We start from the raw sequence: 17,030 nt of genomic DNA on the forward strand, positions 1-17,030 counted from the left end.
CATATTTTCTCTAATCCTAACAATAACTCTCTAATCCTCAGAAACGTCATTGTAAATTGAATCTTCAAAAAGTGATACATTGTCTGAGATTATTCAGCAGGTGAGAGAACTAGCATCAGTTGTATTAGACCAAGTTGCCATGTTAGAGAGGCCAAAAGTTGAAAATAAGATCAGAAACCCTATCCAACTGAGAAGGGGAGAAAAAGTTTTGGGAAGAAGCTCTCCCAGTGGTACAGTTCCTTACTATCAAGCTGAAACTGAACCAGGGCTTTGACTCTCATAAATGCATAACAGCAGAAAGGTAAAGAAACATTCTTCCAGCAGAATGTGGGATGTTTCTAGCCCTTCTATCAGCTGTAGACCACTTCTTTCCTTCTAATAAACTTAGTTATGAATATGACTCAGTTGGGTAGCACAGTGGGACTTTTAAATCACATAATTCACACATGAATATCTTTAAATATTCTATTTAATAAGTTTATTATTTCTAAATATCTTTTCAGACTAAAGGTTTCCAATATGTGAAATGAAACAATCCAAAATAACTTAGCATCATATCAAGTACTTACTTTGTTAAATCTCATGTGGAGAGTCAGAGAGAGACTAGGTGAACCTTCAGATTACTTGTTCAAATTTTTTTTATACTAAGTCAAATGATCAGGTAGCATCTTAGGGAGCCGTACGTATATAGCTAGCTGATATATCACCAGTTTCATTTTGCTGATTATTTTTCTTTGAAGACCTTATCAACAAGGTTCTTTGCAAAAATAATTACCTAAATAATTTTCTTTGTTTACATTTTAGCTCTGATCAGGATTTATAAATTCCTTTAAGGACAGTAAAATCAACAAAGTAAAATGAAGATTAAAAATGCTCATTGGATTTAGAAAAATGGAGGCCAGGGTGACTAGTGAGAAACATATCAGTGCAATAATGGAGGCAGAAGCCAGAATTGGTTGAAAGGAGGAAGAGGGAAAATGAAGACGTGAAGGAAGTAATATGTAGACAATTTTTTCAAAACATCGGTTCTAGAGAGAGCGAGCAAGCCTAGGACAGCCATCTAGAAAAAACAGGTAGACACAGGGTGGGGAAAATTCCTGTTTAAGATGAGAGACTTTAGCCCAGAGTTTAAAAATAATTGGGAGTAAAATTTTTTATCTTATATTCATATTTTACACTAAATATTTTTTAATAAGACTGAGCTGGCATTTTGGAGCTATTGCTAATTTACATTCTAAACCAAACATGCCTAATATGTAAATCTAAACATTATTGTCTTCCATCTACCTTTTCTCAAACAAGAAGGTAATTTTAAAAGTATGCTAAAGGCAATCCATAACAAACTGACATCTTTTTTTCTTTTTGTCATTACTTAAGGTAAGATAATCACAAATAGAACTTTAAAAAGATTTTTTTATTCTTATACTTTTTATTTTTATTATATACTTTATTTACAACACTGACATTAGTGATCTACTAGAAAATAATATATGAGGGGCACCTGGCTGGCTCAGTCAGGTAAGTGTCCCACTCTTGATTTCAGCTCAGGTTGTGATCTTAGGGCCCTGGGATTGAGCCATGGGTCAGGCTCCATGCTCAGCAGGGAGTCTGCCTGGGATTCTCTCCCTCGGCCCCTCCCCCATGCTTTCTCTCTCTCTAAAATAAATAAATAAATCTTTTAAAAAAAGAAAATAATATATAAGCCATGAAATTATTCTCTAGGAGTAATAAATATTCTCTATTTATAAGCCCTGTGAACAGGCGCCTAAATGCATGACACATCTGACTGGAGCAAGGATATGTAAAATTTCCTTATTTTAATTTAGAGATCAAAGCTAAAATGCCAATGTACTCATTTAGTTTTAAACCAGTAATGATAGGGACACCTGGGTGGCTCAGTTGGTTGTGTCCGACTCTTGATTTTGGCTCAGGTTATGGGCTTAGGGTTGTGAGATCGAGCCCTGCACTGGGCTCTGCACTGGGTGTGGAGCCTGCTTAAGATTCTCACTCTCTCTCTCCCCCCGTGTCCCTCCCCCACCTTACACATGTGCTCTCTAAGGAAAAAAAATGTTTAAACCAGTAATGATATACTCCGTGAAATCCAAAAAGCAGATGATATCAAATAAGATCAATTTCTAAAATAAAATGCAGGCAACTGACAAGAAGATACCTGATAGTGATTGTCTGATTTCATAATGAAATCACTAGTACAAATGCCAACTTAGAGGATTTCTAATAAAGTTATTAACTGATTCCTTAAAATGTTATTCTGATCCTTTAAAAAGCTTAAGTTAAACTTTGAAAACTACTGAATAGGCTATATTCAAGAAGCTTTTTACAGGGTGAGTCAAAATAAAAAGTATTACTCCAGTCCAAAGAAGGAAGCAAGTTATGTGCAGCAGTATATGTCATAGGTGAAAAAAACATTTAAAGTAATCGAGTATATGGCACAATCCAGGTTCAAGGCCCAAGTCTAGGCAGAAGACCGTGGTGGGCATGAGCATGAGCATGATTTCTGAAGAAAAGTGTACACAGAGAGCAAGTTTCTAATCCAGGACTCAGATTATCCTTCTGACTATATTCCTTCCGTTATATATCCTTTAAAAAGTTCTACAGAGAGTGCCTGGGTGGCTCAGTCAGTTAAGTGTCTGCCATGATCTCAGGGTCTTGGGATTGAGCCCCACATCGGGCTCCCTGCTCAGAAGGGAGTCTGCTTCTCCCTCTCCCTCTGCCCTTCTCCCCACCCAACTCATGTGCTCACTTTCTCTCTCTCTCTCAAGTAAATAAATATAATATTTAAAAAACAAAAAGTTCTACAGTCACGAATAACATTATTTTTACAGGTTTCATCATTCCAAATCAACTTACAAAACAAGTATAAGCATATGACCAAAATCAAATCACCGAAATAATAACTGGCTTATTAAAAAAGTTTAATGGCCAAATTGCAGAATTGACTGTGTTGAGTTCTGGTAGAAATTCTCATCAAACTCCTGGTCCTATGCAATAATTTTCTCTGCAAAAGAGATGATTCGGACATGACATGTAGACTAAATCTAAAACTCTGAATATGTAAAAAAAAAAAAACCCTGAAGGAGCCTAAACTTAAAAAGTTGAAAGTCAAAGGTCTTATGTTTAAAACATGAATTTAGTATCATTCTAAATTGTATTTTCAGAGTTTTACCAAAATACAAGTTTGCATTTACATGAAAAGCAAAATTCTAAACAGGTGTACAAAGACTTTTTTTCTCCCAAATGAAGACCATTATTACCCTTTGCATTAGAAGAAAAATTACTTACCGCTATAATATCTAATGTATTATCACAGACCTTTCGGATTTCATTATTTTTATCATGCATCAGATCTATGAGATATGCTGGAGCTTCTGAATAAAAGTGGTTAAAGATACAAACTGCATTTGGATTGAGGCTATTCAAGCATATTAGAAAATCCCACATTTCCCTAAATTCAAATGCTGCCTTGATATCTAACTTCAAATTTTAAAATAGAATCATTAATAAAAGATGACCAGAGACATTTAACATTTCATTTGTTTAAAAGACAGGGATAACAGAAATAAAAAAGAAAAAAAACCCCACTAAATAAAAATGGGTAAAGAAAACAAAGCCAGTAAATCTCAGAAAGTACAAGACCCTATTTTTGAAAACATGAAAATCATGAAAATAACTGAAGAGGGAGCTCTAGAGCTGCATAGCTGTAAAGCTTTCTTGATCACACTGGCCCACCTAAAAGTTCAGGAAAATTAATTTCACACAAAAATTGTAACAGAAAAGAATCACAGTCATATCTTGTATATGGTTACTATGAGAAAAATAAGACATTTTCACATAAAAAATGGAAGCTGCAACCTAATATTTAAAGAAAATAAAAGAATTTAAGTAAAGACGATATATGTAAAAGAACAGTATAAATCAAAATTGGAAAACTCAAATAATTCGGAAAAGAACTAAAAGTAAAAATCATTTCAGATATATAAGAACTAAATTTATAGTAATATATGAGTAAACAAAAACAACAGATAAAACTCCAAGAGAAATGGAAGGTAAAAAGGAAGAAAATTTGTAAAATTTAAAAATAAATAAAAAGAGAAAATATTAGAAAATGACAAATAGTAAAGATAGGCAAAGAAGATCCAACATAACAGAAATTCCAAAGGAGACAACAAAAGCAATAAAACAGAACAAATAACTAAAAACTATAATTCAAGAGAACTTTCCTGAAATTGGGGGGGGGAGGGGGAAGAGAACGACATACTGAAAGATCACACTTGATACTTGGAAAAATCAATCAAAGATGATGAATACCATGTCAAATTCTAATAAAGCTACTTGGCTTTAAATAAAAAACAAACATTCCTCTGGTCTTACTGGCAAAAAGATCAAAGTCATTTATAAAGGAAAGAAAAGTAAATTGTCACCAGACATTATGACAGATACCAATAATTAGCAGACTACAGACTTCACACTGGCATCAATTCAGGCAAGAAGACAGTGGAAAAATACCTTTCACCTGCTGAGAAAAATAACTAGCAATCTAAAACTCCATATTCTGCTAAATTATTATTAAAGAAAAGATGCTAGTTATTTTCAGATAGAGATATATTTTATTATTCAGATATTCACTTAGCAGTATAAGAGAATGTAATATGAAAGAAAACCAATAGAGAAATGGAATTCAAGAAAAAAGAGTAAACAAGGGAATAGGTCAACACATTATAAGTCTTAAAAAAGCACTGGTTTTTAAAAGGCAATAACTAAAATAATAATTCATTTTTAAATGTTATAAAAATGAGGTGAAATTATTATACTAGATAGTAAATAAAATGGAAGATGGGAGTGGAGACATTAGTCTTAGAAGTAGAGGGATGTGGTCCTTTAAAATTGGAGAGAATACATGTTGAAATTTGGGTTTAACTCCCAAAAGAAAAGAAATGGAATATATAAATATAACAAATAAGTAGGGGAAAAGGGAAGAATAAAAAAAAACTCAAATCAACCAAAAAACCTCAATGAATCTAAAAGAGGCAATGAAGAAAAACTTATAATCTCCAGTACAGTCAGTCTTGGTTAAAGTAGTATTTGAAACAGAAGCCACAGGTTTCTACCAAGAAACTTTAGCACATGTGTACAAGCACATGACATTCTTTGTAGCACTGATTAAAATGCCGAAAAATTTTTTATTAAGTTTCACAGCAAGTAGCAAAGACAGAGATTAGTCCACATCTTCTACACATCAGTGCTACTTACTATTTTTCTTGGGGGCAAACAAAGGACATATTTAAAATATAGAAAAAAATACAGAACGATATATTCTCGGGGAGACTCTAAAAGGACCAAGTCAAATTTGGCTTATTTTCCCATTCTGCAATTTTTGGGATTCTGTGAAAATTAATTATTACAATAGCGCTGGTTCTCAATTTTAGATTCTCAATTCCTATCAACTGTGCTGAGAGCTATTTTAAATATTTCAAACATTTTAATATAAATCATATGTTTACCTAATATAAGTCTATACCAGCCATCTCAAACATCAAGTTTCTTTCATTCTGTTAAAAATAAAATAATGTTGATCAAATTCTCTAAATTTAAAACATGGGAAAAATAAATTGTTTATTGCCCAATAAATCTTTATTTAAAAATTTAAGTATATCAGTCATAGCAAAAATCACAATAAAATGCTTAAAATTATGGTGAAATATTTTAATAATTTCTAATTATGTGACAAAAGATAATAAGACATATTTAAATGTCACTGATATCAACAAAGTCCTGGATTTTGAACACCAAATCATTGGGCAAAAGCACTCTAGCAATCTTTACCCAATTTTAAGGCATGGATGAAAGCATCAGATCTAAGCACTATTCCTTGGTGCTTTTGTAAAATTTTGAATCAGATTTTTTATGTCCCATTCCTTCCACTATCAACATATTAAATTCTTCAGCATAACTATTTAAAAAGTACTCACTTCAGATCCAATGACTTAACAAAAATTGAACTTGGGAAAAAATAAAGTTACACTGAGAAGAAAAATCAAACATAAGTTGTCTTAATACTGTGACCTTTGATAATTTGGTACTGAGAGTACATTTTAAGCAGACAGACCAGGGTAGAGATGCTTATTCACTTATGCACGCTTATTCACTATGTACTAGTGCTCGATAGGCACTATAAATACTTCATTCTTCTTTAGTCCTCAAACCGTATATGGTGACATGTAAACAAAGGTAGTCTTTCAAAGAAGTTGCCTAAGAAAGCTATGCTTTCTCTTTAATGTTTTCTAACATGTGTTTCATGTTCAGAGATGCTCAACCCAGAAAAGCATATTAAAGTTTCCGAGAAGACCCTGTAGCAAGAAAACCTGTTTAATTCAGCGCATTCCCAACTCATTTATCACAGAACCTTTTTTCATTAAGCAACTATTAATACAAAAAAAAAGTTCCATGGAACACCACTGGGGAAAGTGATGTTAACACTGCTGAAAAGAGTGTACTAGAATTTATTTTCCTGAGGGGGTCAGTTTATAAGCCACATTTAAAAAATATTTCTTTGTGATAAAAGAAGATCTCTCTGATGTGGCTGTTAAGGCAAAACAGTATTTGCATATTGATAGCCCATATCAAAAAGAATATTTCTCAGACAGACTTATTATTCTTCAGACTTGGCTCTTGGGAGACTTTATATGGCTCCAGAAATTAATCTTGTCCTCAAAAGCAAGGCAATTTCCTCCAAAGATGATACTTAAAGCATGTATCACTGGCTTTGAATATAACACTGAAGGAGCTGCCAAATGTTTTGAGCGATGACCAGGATCATTAAAAAAAAAAAAAAAAAAAGTCTCCCAAGGTATTAATTTTAAAAGGGCATTGACCATTTAGAGACATGTGTTCACTGACCAAACAAGTACTAACCACATGCCAGGTACTGTTAACTTTTGAGGATAAAGATGAGGAAGACTAAGCTGGTCCTTAAGCTTGAAGAGCTCAAAATCTTTTGGTAAAAACAGGCATACAAATATACAATTTAAAGTTCTTTATTGAAGGTAAAAATATGTTACTCCTACTGGGAAGGAGGGAGGCTTAACTGAGAAGATGGCTTATAAATCTGCCTTTGCTGAGCTGAGATCATTAGCTTAAGAAAGAGACAAATGCATTAGAGGCTGTTAAGGCACACGAGGAGGCAGTAAGATGGGTCCGGTCTGATTTTGGTGTGCTAAGAGAAAACTGTGTATTATAGAGTTAAAGGGGCAACTTTGGAAAAATAGATTAAGGTCAAGCTAAATTTAGATTTTTCACATGGGTAATGAAGAACCTTACCAGTGGAGTTCAAAAGTAGATTTTTTTTTTTTTTGGTACACCAGCAGATCACCATGATAAAACACACACACACACACACACACACACACACACACACTCAGTTTAGATACCACTTCCACTGCCAGCATTTCATGACATCCTCAGACTTGGTTATATATCCTCTCCTATGCTGAATGCACATACCTTTATGACATTAATACACTGAACTATAATTTTATATTTCGTATTTACTTGTCCATCTCTTCAATTAGGCCATAAACTCCTTGAGTACAGGGACTGACTTTTTTTTTTTTTAATATATCTAACACTTAAAACAGTAGCTGTTAGATGATTAGAACTTGGCAGATGTTGCATTATGAATAATTATGTATAGTAAAAGAGACAGCAGACACAAAATGTTCAGCTATGAGACTGGTGGATAGTACTTTTATTAGCCACTATGAATACAGAAGGTAGACTGTTTTTCAGGAAAGGATATTTGTATTACTGAGTATCCTTTTGAATGTAATAATGATAAACTATCACTTACTATCTCTGTTTGTTGGAAACAACTACAGGCACTTTAAGTTCATCAGTACTTAACAAGAGTTGTATAAGGCAGGGGGTCTTCATTTTAATAATATTATGGCCATTTTATAGATGAAAGATTTTATGCTCAAGGGAGATTAGGTAACTTATACAAGGTCCTGCAGCTTTTAAGTGGCATTGATTACAATGCTCTTTAGATAGGTGGAAGATATCCAGATTGCGGTTAGCAACAAATGCCTGGGACCCAAGAAAGAGATTTTGAAGATATTAAATACTTAGTATATAGCTGATAGCTGATGTCATGGGAACAGATATATTTTCCCATGTAGAGTGAACATGGTAAGATTGAAAGAGTACTAAGGACAGTCTGAGGAACATCTGATATTTAAGTTAATAGAGAAGGCAATTTGATGTGTTTGTTAAGTTCTTGGGAATCACAGCCTGACAAGTTAATAGAATTGTTTGCAAGATGCTACCTATATACTGATTTGGGGCCAACAGCTTCCATAAAAAATACCTTGCCTTCTAAAATTATTTTGAAGCTTGATATTTCCTACATTATTTGTACATATGCTAGAAAAAATACCTAAAGAAGCATTTTTTTCTGAGTATGTGAAATGTCATTATCTATTGTAAATGTTAAAAGGATACGTGTTTCCTTGATTATGACATCTCTCGTGGCTTGGTGGAAAACCATCTGGTAGAAGACGTAAATTATCTGACATACAAATTCATCATCTTCTTGTTGAGCTGAAAGGAAGCAGAACACTTCAAGTGAAAGAATACTACAGTTATATATAAAATTGAAAAACATTGACTGGAATAGTGGAGAATGAGAAAAGTAAGAGTGACAGGAGACAGGTAAAGGACAACCAGTTTACATTATTTGTAATACATGGGTGGCATATGCGATTTATATCTTTATTTAGGTATTTTTTCTAAATTCCATGATGATGATCAGTGCGGAAATTTGTAACATATTTTTAGAAGCTTTAGTAATTTTGATTACAGTTCAACTAAATAGGTTAAATTACTTTGAAATACAAAGATAAAAAATAAGATTTTGAAAAAGAGAAATTATATCAGCTCTGAGTTTAAACCAGACTACTTGAGATTGTCTCAAAAGATCAGGTTGTACTTAGAAAGAACGGAAGGCCAAGACTGGTTTAAGAACACGGTAACAGTGCTTCTCTGTAATTCTCGCTATATTTTGCCTAGAGGTATAAAGATATTATTAAATTAACTTCTACGTCCCCAATGTGACTTGGTAACACTTACTAACACTTGTTTTTTGGTTTGGCCCATCATAAGAATTTTAAAACAATTCTAATTTGTGAAATAAATCTGGTTCTATATTTTTTGTCTGTATAATATTGACTTTACATGAGAAAAACAGTTCTTAAAAAAAATCACACCTTCTGAATTCTCAGTTTTTGGTAGAAAAACTAAAAAGAGGTATTATTCTTGAATAATGTTAGCAAAATTCAATTTTACGTATTGTCATGAAATAATGAGTTATTTCAGTTTTAATCAAATTGATTATAATAGTAAAAATGTTATATAATCACAAGGGTAATTAATGTTTAATATCATATAAAGAATAGTTTAACAGAATAGTTGATGTCCACTGATTAATATGTAATGGCAAAAGCAAACTCATAGAAATCTAATTTTTAGGTGCTGGTTTGAAATTTGATTTATTAACAGTTTTTTGTCAACTCTTGCAACAGTTCAATGATATCTGTTAGACACAGATTTACAGGTCAACAGAGCATCTAACTAGTTGTGTAGAAGAAATTGTAGGCCCCTTAAAGTCCAAAGGATTTCCCTCACTTACTTGCCAATGTACCACTCTCCCAGACTACTTGGGCTAAAATTCCATTAATTACTCTCTTGGTATACAGTGTTCCCTCACTTAATCCCAAGGCTTTTAATCATGAAAACCCATATATTTCTTTATTTTATTTTGTTATTGAAGTATAGATGACATATGTTATATTCATTTCAGGTGTACAGCAGTGATTCGACAGTTCCATGTATCACTCAATGCTCACCATGATAAGTGTAGTCACCACCTGCCACCTTATGTTATCACAGTATTATTGACTATATTCCCAGAAATCCATGTAGTTCTTAAAAAGAGAGTTATATAGCCTCTGCTTATGATAAGCTTACAGCAGAGAACATTAAAACATAGTAAAACATGGTGAGCTGACTCTGTCAGCTTGCTTTATATGTATCTCGGCTCTCTCAATCATAATCAATGTGGAACAGCAATTCAAGAAGACAAGTCAGTTGTTTCAACTTTCTCCAGCTCATCATGAAATCCTCATTCTCACTCTGCCAAATACATTGTTTTCACTTACACCTCCCAACTACCTCTCTTTTAATTATTTCTAATCTGAAAACTCCTGGCTATGAGAAGGGTGGACCAAAGTAAATGTAGGAACACTTCAAATATGAAGGTATTATCTCTAGATGACCTATTAAAATGCATTATGTTAAGAAACTTACAAATCAAATTTTTAAAAATTCATAAGACTTAAATAGGTACTTAACTTTATTAGCCATAACTAACTGGCCAATAAATACAAACAGGTACTTAATTATTAGTCATCAGGGAAATGCAAATTAAAACCGCCACTCTGAAGGCTACATTTAAGGGACCAATAATGTCCAGATATGGGGGTGATGTAGAAGAACTGGAACTTTTGCACATTGCTGGTGGGACTGAAAATTGGCACAACTACCTTGAAAAACATATTGGCATTATTTACTAAAGCCAAACATAGGCGGACTATTATGACCCAACAATTCTACTCCTAGGCCTATGTCTAATAGGAATGAATACATATATGCACCAAATTAAAGGTCTAAGAATGTTCACAGGAACATTATTTATAATAGCATTTCTCCCATCAAAAAAACCCATTGTCTACCAATAGTAGAATACAGCATAGTATACAGCAATGAGAAGAAACACACTTCTGTACACAACACAGATGAACCTCCCATTCTAATGTAAGGCAAAATCCCCTGGATTCTATTTATATAAAGTTCAAAGCCTGGCAGAAGTAATCTATATGCAATAAAAGGAAGGATAGAAACCAATTTGGAGAGGGTGATAAGGACTGGGAGGTGGCACAGTAGGGACTTTTAGGGTGATGGTGATGTTTTATTTCCTTATGTGAATGTAAGTAACATGGGTGTGCTCACTTTGAAAAAACATTGAGCTATATTTTGTATTTTTATGTATGTTATACTTCAAAATAGTCTATTGAAAATAATACAAATTGCACATATATTATATTTGTACAGGAAAGACTGAGATTAGAGTGTCTTTTTAGGTTTCCCATACCTTGCAAAATTTCTATGTAAAAGACCTAACCCCAAATGTGACTCTAATTTGGAGACAGGTCTATAAGGAAGTAATTAATGTCAAATGAGGTCATAAAGGTGGAGTCCTGACCCCACAGGATTAGTATCCCTAAAAGAAGAGATACAGAGTGTTGTGCATGTGCTTGTACTCTCTCCCTTGTGCTCTCTGCCCTGTGGGGATGTGATGACACATCAAGAAGGTGGGCTTCTGGAAGCCAGGAAGAAAGGCCTTATGAGGAACCAAACTGGCTGGCACTTTGATCTTGAACTTCCCAGCCTCCAGAATTATGAGAAAATATTTTCTTTTGTTTAGGCCACCCAGTCTATGGTGTTTTGTTATGGCAGCCTTAGTACACTAACAAAAGGTTCTGGAGAACTTGACGGTAATAGAATAACATTAGATTCAGATAGATTTTGTATGCTATGTGGTAAACAATGAATCCTGGCCCCTAAAAAACAATACAAAGGTTAGGGAAAAACTCTATCCAGGCCTCATTGTCCAATACTGTAACCATAGCCACTGTGGCTAATTAAATTAAAATTAAATACAAAATCCAGATTCTCAGTCCCAATAGCCACATTTCAAGTACTCAACAGCCACATGCGTTGGAAAGCACAAACAGAGAACATTTTCTTCATTACATAAAGTTTAGAGGACAATACTGGACTTAGGAGGGAATAGGATGCTTAGATGAGCTTCCAAATTAACCTTTCTGATTAGAAATCAAGATATTAAAAAAAGGGTTTGCACAAGATAGGAAATCTGATTCAATCAACACAAAGCTCAACAGAAAGAAGAAAAGATAGAATATTAGTATTTTATGATTGAAGATCTTTTATATTTAAAAGTGTAAACTAATATCCTGTTTATATATTAACATAAAAATAAAATAAATTATAATTTACCATTTAGCAATTCAATGAGTGCAGGGATTATCCCAGATTTGGCTAGCAGTGCAGCGCAAGAGTCATCCATAGACACAGTTCCAATCATTATTACCACTTCTAAAACAAGGTCATCTTCTGCAGCACCTAGTCATGTCAAAACCACAGAAAGTTTTCAATGAAATGTCCTGATCCATTTATATTACCAAAATTTCAATGCCCAGAAGAGATACTGTAAGCTATTAAATCAGTGCTTATAAATCCTTACTTAACATGCTTATAAATTTGTCCTTTTCCCCACATTTCTAAGCTCAATGAAGACAATTCATAGTGGTGGGGTAGGGCAGTAGAGAAGTAAAGATACATTTTTGAAAATATAAATGAATGACAATGTAAACACAGAAAACAGAAGACTCATTTGAATGGCTCAAAGAACTTTCTGTGTGCATGTGTATGCATATATAGAGAGATATGGTATTTGGTAATTTTAAAAAGACAGGATTAAAAAAATAAGCAGGATAGGGAAGGGAAACTAATATCAAGAAAATATATTGTTAGGAAAAAGAATACATCTATATAAGAGGAGACATAGTGACCACCTTTTTGGGAAGAAGAAACTAAAACTAGAGCTGAAACTCAAGGTGTAGGAAGAAAATGTGTTACCTAATATAATACTGGTCACAAAATACTGCTGAGCAGCCTTACCCACAACAGAAAGAAATAATGATTATGCAAAAGGGAAATACTTAGCACAGACCTGGTTTTAATTTATCCTTGAGGTATGGAACTAACTTGTATTCCTTAAGAACCAATTCCCAGTCTAAGTCTGGAATGGTCAAATTTGCAAGAGTTCCCAAACATTCAATCACAAACTCCTCTTCCTCGTCATTAGAGATCTGGGCTGCAAGGTCCCCAACATAATCCTAAATAAAATAGAATTTTAATACAAATTTAAAATATGATTTCTGCAGAAGAACTGATCTGATAATGCAAACCACTGGAAGAAAAAAAGGAGTATCAAACATGATTCTTGTTTTAATAATCTTAAGCCAAACTGCTACAGGAGCCATTGGTTTAAAATTTATTTATTTATTTTTAAGTAATCTCTACACCCAACATGGGGTTCAAACTCACAACCCTGAGATCAAGAGCTGCATGCTCTTCCAACTGAGCTAGCCAGGTGCCCCAGAAGCCACTGGTTTAAAAGGCAAGAAAATTGGAGTGAGGATGGAAGGGTTAGAGGTAGGGATCATAAAACGAAAACAACTTTAAAACTTAGATTGGGATTTCAAGAAGCTAAACTTACAAGGAAGTTGGTAACAAAAGAAGCAACTTAGGTCATGAGTTCATATTTGATAAGAGTTCAATTAGAGTTTTATTTCTAAATGTAGCACTTTAAAACTTCAATTCTCAGGCTATTTTAATAGACAGAGAGAAACTATACTTACAATAAATAAATTTTTAGTTGGTCCATCATGCTGGGAAATGTTCCTAATCATTTTCATCAGCAACGGATCCTTGAACTTCAGAGCCCTCTTCATGAGCATCTTCAGCCCATTTCCTACAAAAAACCAGAAAACTCCTCCAATAGAATTAAGGTTCATTTAAGTTTAATGATTTTTTGTTGTTTATAATTCTCAAAAAAACCCCCCAATTTACACATGGTTAAAATGCATGAATCTTAAGTGTACAATAAATTAATTTTGATAAATTTATGCCCCTGGATAATTCATACCCTTATCAAGATATAGAATATTTCCATTCACTCCAGAAAGTGCCCCTTCTCAGTCAATTCTCTTCCCCAAATGTAATCGCTTCTCTTCTCCTTTTCCTCTTCTTCCTCCTCCTGTTTTCCTTCTCTTTCTTCTTTTTAAACATAGATTAAGTTTACCTGTTCTAGAATTTCACATAAATGGCATTACATAATATGGTGCTCTTTTGTGTATGGAACAGGAACTACGAATTTTAAAAATGTAAATACTTTTCGACCCAGAAAAGTTGTATTTCTAGGAATTTATCCTAAAAATGTAAAAATGAAAATTTGAAAAGTTTCAGAGAAAGGAAAATTACTGCAGCGTGCTTTGTTACAGAATAGAAGTGGCAACAAACTAAATATCCAAAATATCTGATTAAATTCTAGAAAATCCTTTAATGGATTATTTTGCAGCTATTAGCAATTATGTTTTATAAAAGTATTTAATCACATGGAATAAGATTCAAGATATTACTACCTTAGGAAAAGTCACCATATACAGATAGAAAAACCCCATTTTAGTTAAAAAATATACAGAAGCATTGCACCAATATTTTACCTATCATTATCTCTGTATAGCGAGAGTAGAGATTTTACTTTTTAACTCATTTGTCCTTTTTTTCCCCTTTAAAACAAACACGTATACTTTTCAAATAAGAAAAAACTATTGAGGATACTGGAATATCATAATGAATGACAAGCTATTTTACGAAGTTATTACAGAAACAAATACCTAATATATATTTTTCTACTGACTTATCTTACACGGTAACAGACTGTTTTCCAAATAAAAAGTTCTGTTTCATCTAGAAATGTTTTTAAAATTCAAATTTCAATTAAGGATAACTAAATCCTGGTTTACAAAATGTTACCAAAGGGTGTTTCTACTCATGATATAAGAGTATTTATTCTGAATCTATTTAACCTTCAAAGATTAGAGTTATAATTTTTAAAACTATTTAAAAATAGTATTTACAGAGCTAGTATAATTCTTAATTCCTAATTATTTCTTTTCCATCATTTGCCAGTTGCCATCTGACAGATGTTATCTACGAAGCTCAAAGGCACTAACCTTCACAGATAAGCTGTACATTCCTTTTGTTAGCAGCAAGATTAATGCAGAAAGAAATGAGTTCCAAGTCAATTCGTTCATCTGAACATTCAAACAGCATCTTCATTAACTAGCAAAAAGCACAGGGAATATTTTATTCAAAAAAACAAAAACATTAGAAGTATTTTATTACAATGTGTTATCTTAGATCATATGTTGGGAATAATATAATACAATTATATTTCAACTCATGAAGTGGTAGGCTGTCACTACTGACTAACTGAATGGACGGTTAATGAACTACAAGATGTTTGGTATTAAATATAAACTACCAAGTACTTGGAGAATACAAGAGGAATATTAGATACAGCCTTCGCATTTAAAGAATTAAAAATATTGTATAGAAGTAGGGCATTCTGAGCAAAGAAAATAGCTTGTGCACAGGTTACAAAGCAAGGAAGAACAAAAGAAGGCAAGCACGGTTGCAGTGAGTGAAACAGTCTTCAGAGATATGGTAAAAGCCAGATCATTCAGGGTCTTGAAGTACATGTTAAAGATGTGGGGCTTCATTATAAGGATAATGGGAAGCCCTTAAAGGCTTCTAAATAAGTAAAATGTCAGGAAAAGATTTGTATTTCAAAATGATCTGGCCAGTGTGGAAAATAGACTGATACAGAATAAGAAAAGGTGGGAAAACCAGATAGGAGACTAGAAGAAAAGTCCAGGCAAAATGATGACTGCTTGCGCTAGGTGGGGCCGTGGGGGTCGAGATAAAAGGCTGGATTAGAGATATATTTAGGAATGAGAATCAAAATGGGATTTAATAACTGACTAGATGTTGGGGTTAGGGGAGAGGAAGGGTCAAAATGACTCCCAGATTTGGGCACTGAGCAACAACATGGATGGTGGTGCTAACATTTACCAAACAAGAAAAACTAGAGTAGAACTTTATTTTATTTTTTTAAATATTTTATTTATTTGAGAGAGAGAATGAAAGAGAGAGCATGAGAGGGGGAGGGTCAGAGGGAGAAGCAGACTCCCTGCTGAGCAGGGAGCCCGACTCGGGGTCCGAGGACTCTAGGATCATGACCTGAGCTGAAGGCAGTCACTTAACCAACTGAGCCACCCAGACACCCTAGAGTAGAACTTTAAAGGGAAGATAGTAATATTGGTTTTATGCTGAGTTTAATAAGCTGTCTATGTGATAGTCTGGTGCACATATTCAGTAGAAGTTATAAATGCAACCCTGAGTTTAGAAGAAATGTTTGCACTGGAGATTTAGGAATTATCATATATGGTTGATGACTGAAGCTGTAAACTGGATCCAATCATTTGGGCATGGGTAGAAAATGAGAAAAGAACTCTATTAATGATAAGAGAAAGAGAAGGTGGGTCTGAAAAGCAGCAATCAGAAAAGTAGAAATGTAGGAAAAAGTAGGCTACCTATCTATCAGTAATCTAGATTTGTCACGATGAGAGACAGTTGCTATATTAAAGGAGAAATGAACAAACTTTATGCTATAGGTTTGAGAAGCTAGTCTTCTATTATTGGTAAATCAGCAGTTTAACTTAGTGTATATTATGTAAAGATATTTTCCTCTAAGTCAAATTGCTAAGACATAGGGAAGTCAATCCTACAATTTATTACCTAGGGATTTCTTATGTCTTGTCTCAGAGCAATACCTTTTCATGCCTTTGTGAATCCAGCACAGTGTCTTATTACAGTAAGTGAATAATAACTATTTGTTGACTGGTTAGACCCTATTCTGTTAAATCTTGTTTTAATTATTCTCTACATTAGTTTCAGATAGCTTTTAATTTTCAAAAAGGATATATGGTCAACACACAAAAATCAATTGTATTTCTATGTGCTAGCAATGAACAACTGGAAACCAAAATTAAAAACACAGATCCAGAGCGCCCCGGGTGGCACAGTCCAATATGCGTCTGACTCTTGGTCTCAGCTCAGGCCCTGATCTCAGGGTTGTGATATTGAGCTCTGTGCTCAGCCACAGAGTCTGCTTGACTTTCTCTCCTTCTCCCCTTGCACCCCCCCAACTCTCTCTCTCTAATAAACAAATCTTAAAATAAAATAAAATA

General features: G+C 33.6%; 1 protein-coding gene across 3 annotated transcripts in view; it reads right to left on the reverse strand.

Moving 5' to 3' along the window:
- The window catches only part of KIFAP3 (kinesin associated protein 3), a 150,897-nt gene that overhangs the window by 45,005 nt on the left and 88,862 nt on the right, over positions 1-17,030 (reverse strand). For all 3 annotated transcript variants that reach the window (XM_026509401.4, XM_044387939.3, XM_057315070.1), the window contains exons 12-17: positions 14,952-15,060; positions 13,575-13,687; positions 12,884-13,049; positions 12,148-12,273; positions 8,515-8,613; positions 3,301-3,386 (exon numbers count right to left, since the gene is read on the reverse strand). In XM_026509401.4, coding sequence (XP_026365186.1) covers positions 3,301-3,386; positions 8,515-8,613; positions 12,148-12,273; positions 12,884-13,049; positions 13,575-13,687; positions 14,952-15,060 — 699 coding nt within the window. The remainder of the gene's footprint in view (positions 1-3,300; positions 3,387-8,514; positions 8,614-12,147; positions 12,274-12,883; positions 13,050-13,574; positions 13,688-14,951; positions 15,061-17,030) is intronic.

The sequence above is a fragment of the Ursus arctos genome, unplaced genomic scaffold (assembly GCF_023065955.2).
Source record: "Ursus arctos isolate Adak ecotype North America unplaced genomic scaffold, UrsArc2.0 scaffold_2, whole genome shotgun sequence".
In the NCBI taxonomy this organism is placed as follows: domain Eukaryota; kingdom Metazoa; phylum Chordata; class Mammalia; order Carnivora; family Ursidae; genus Ursus; species Ursus arctos.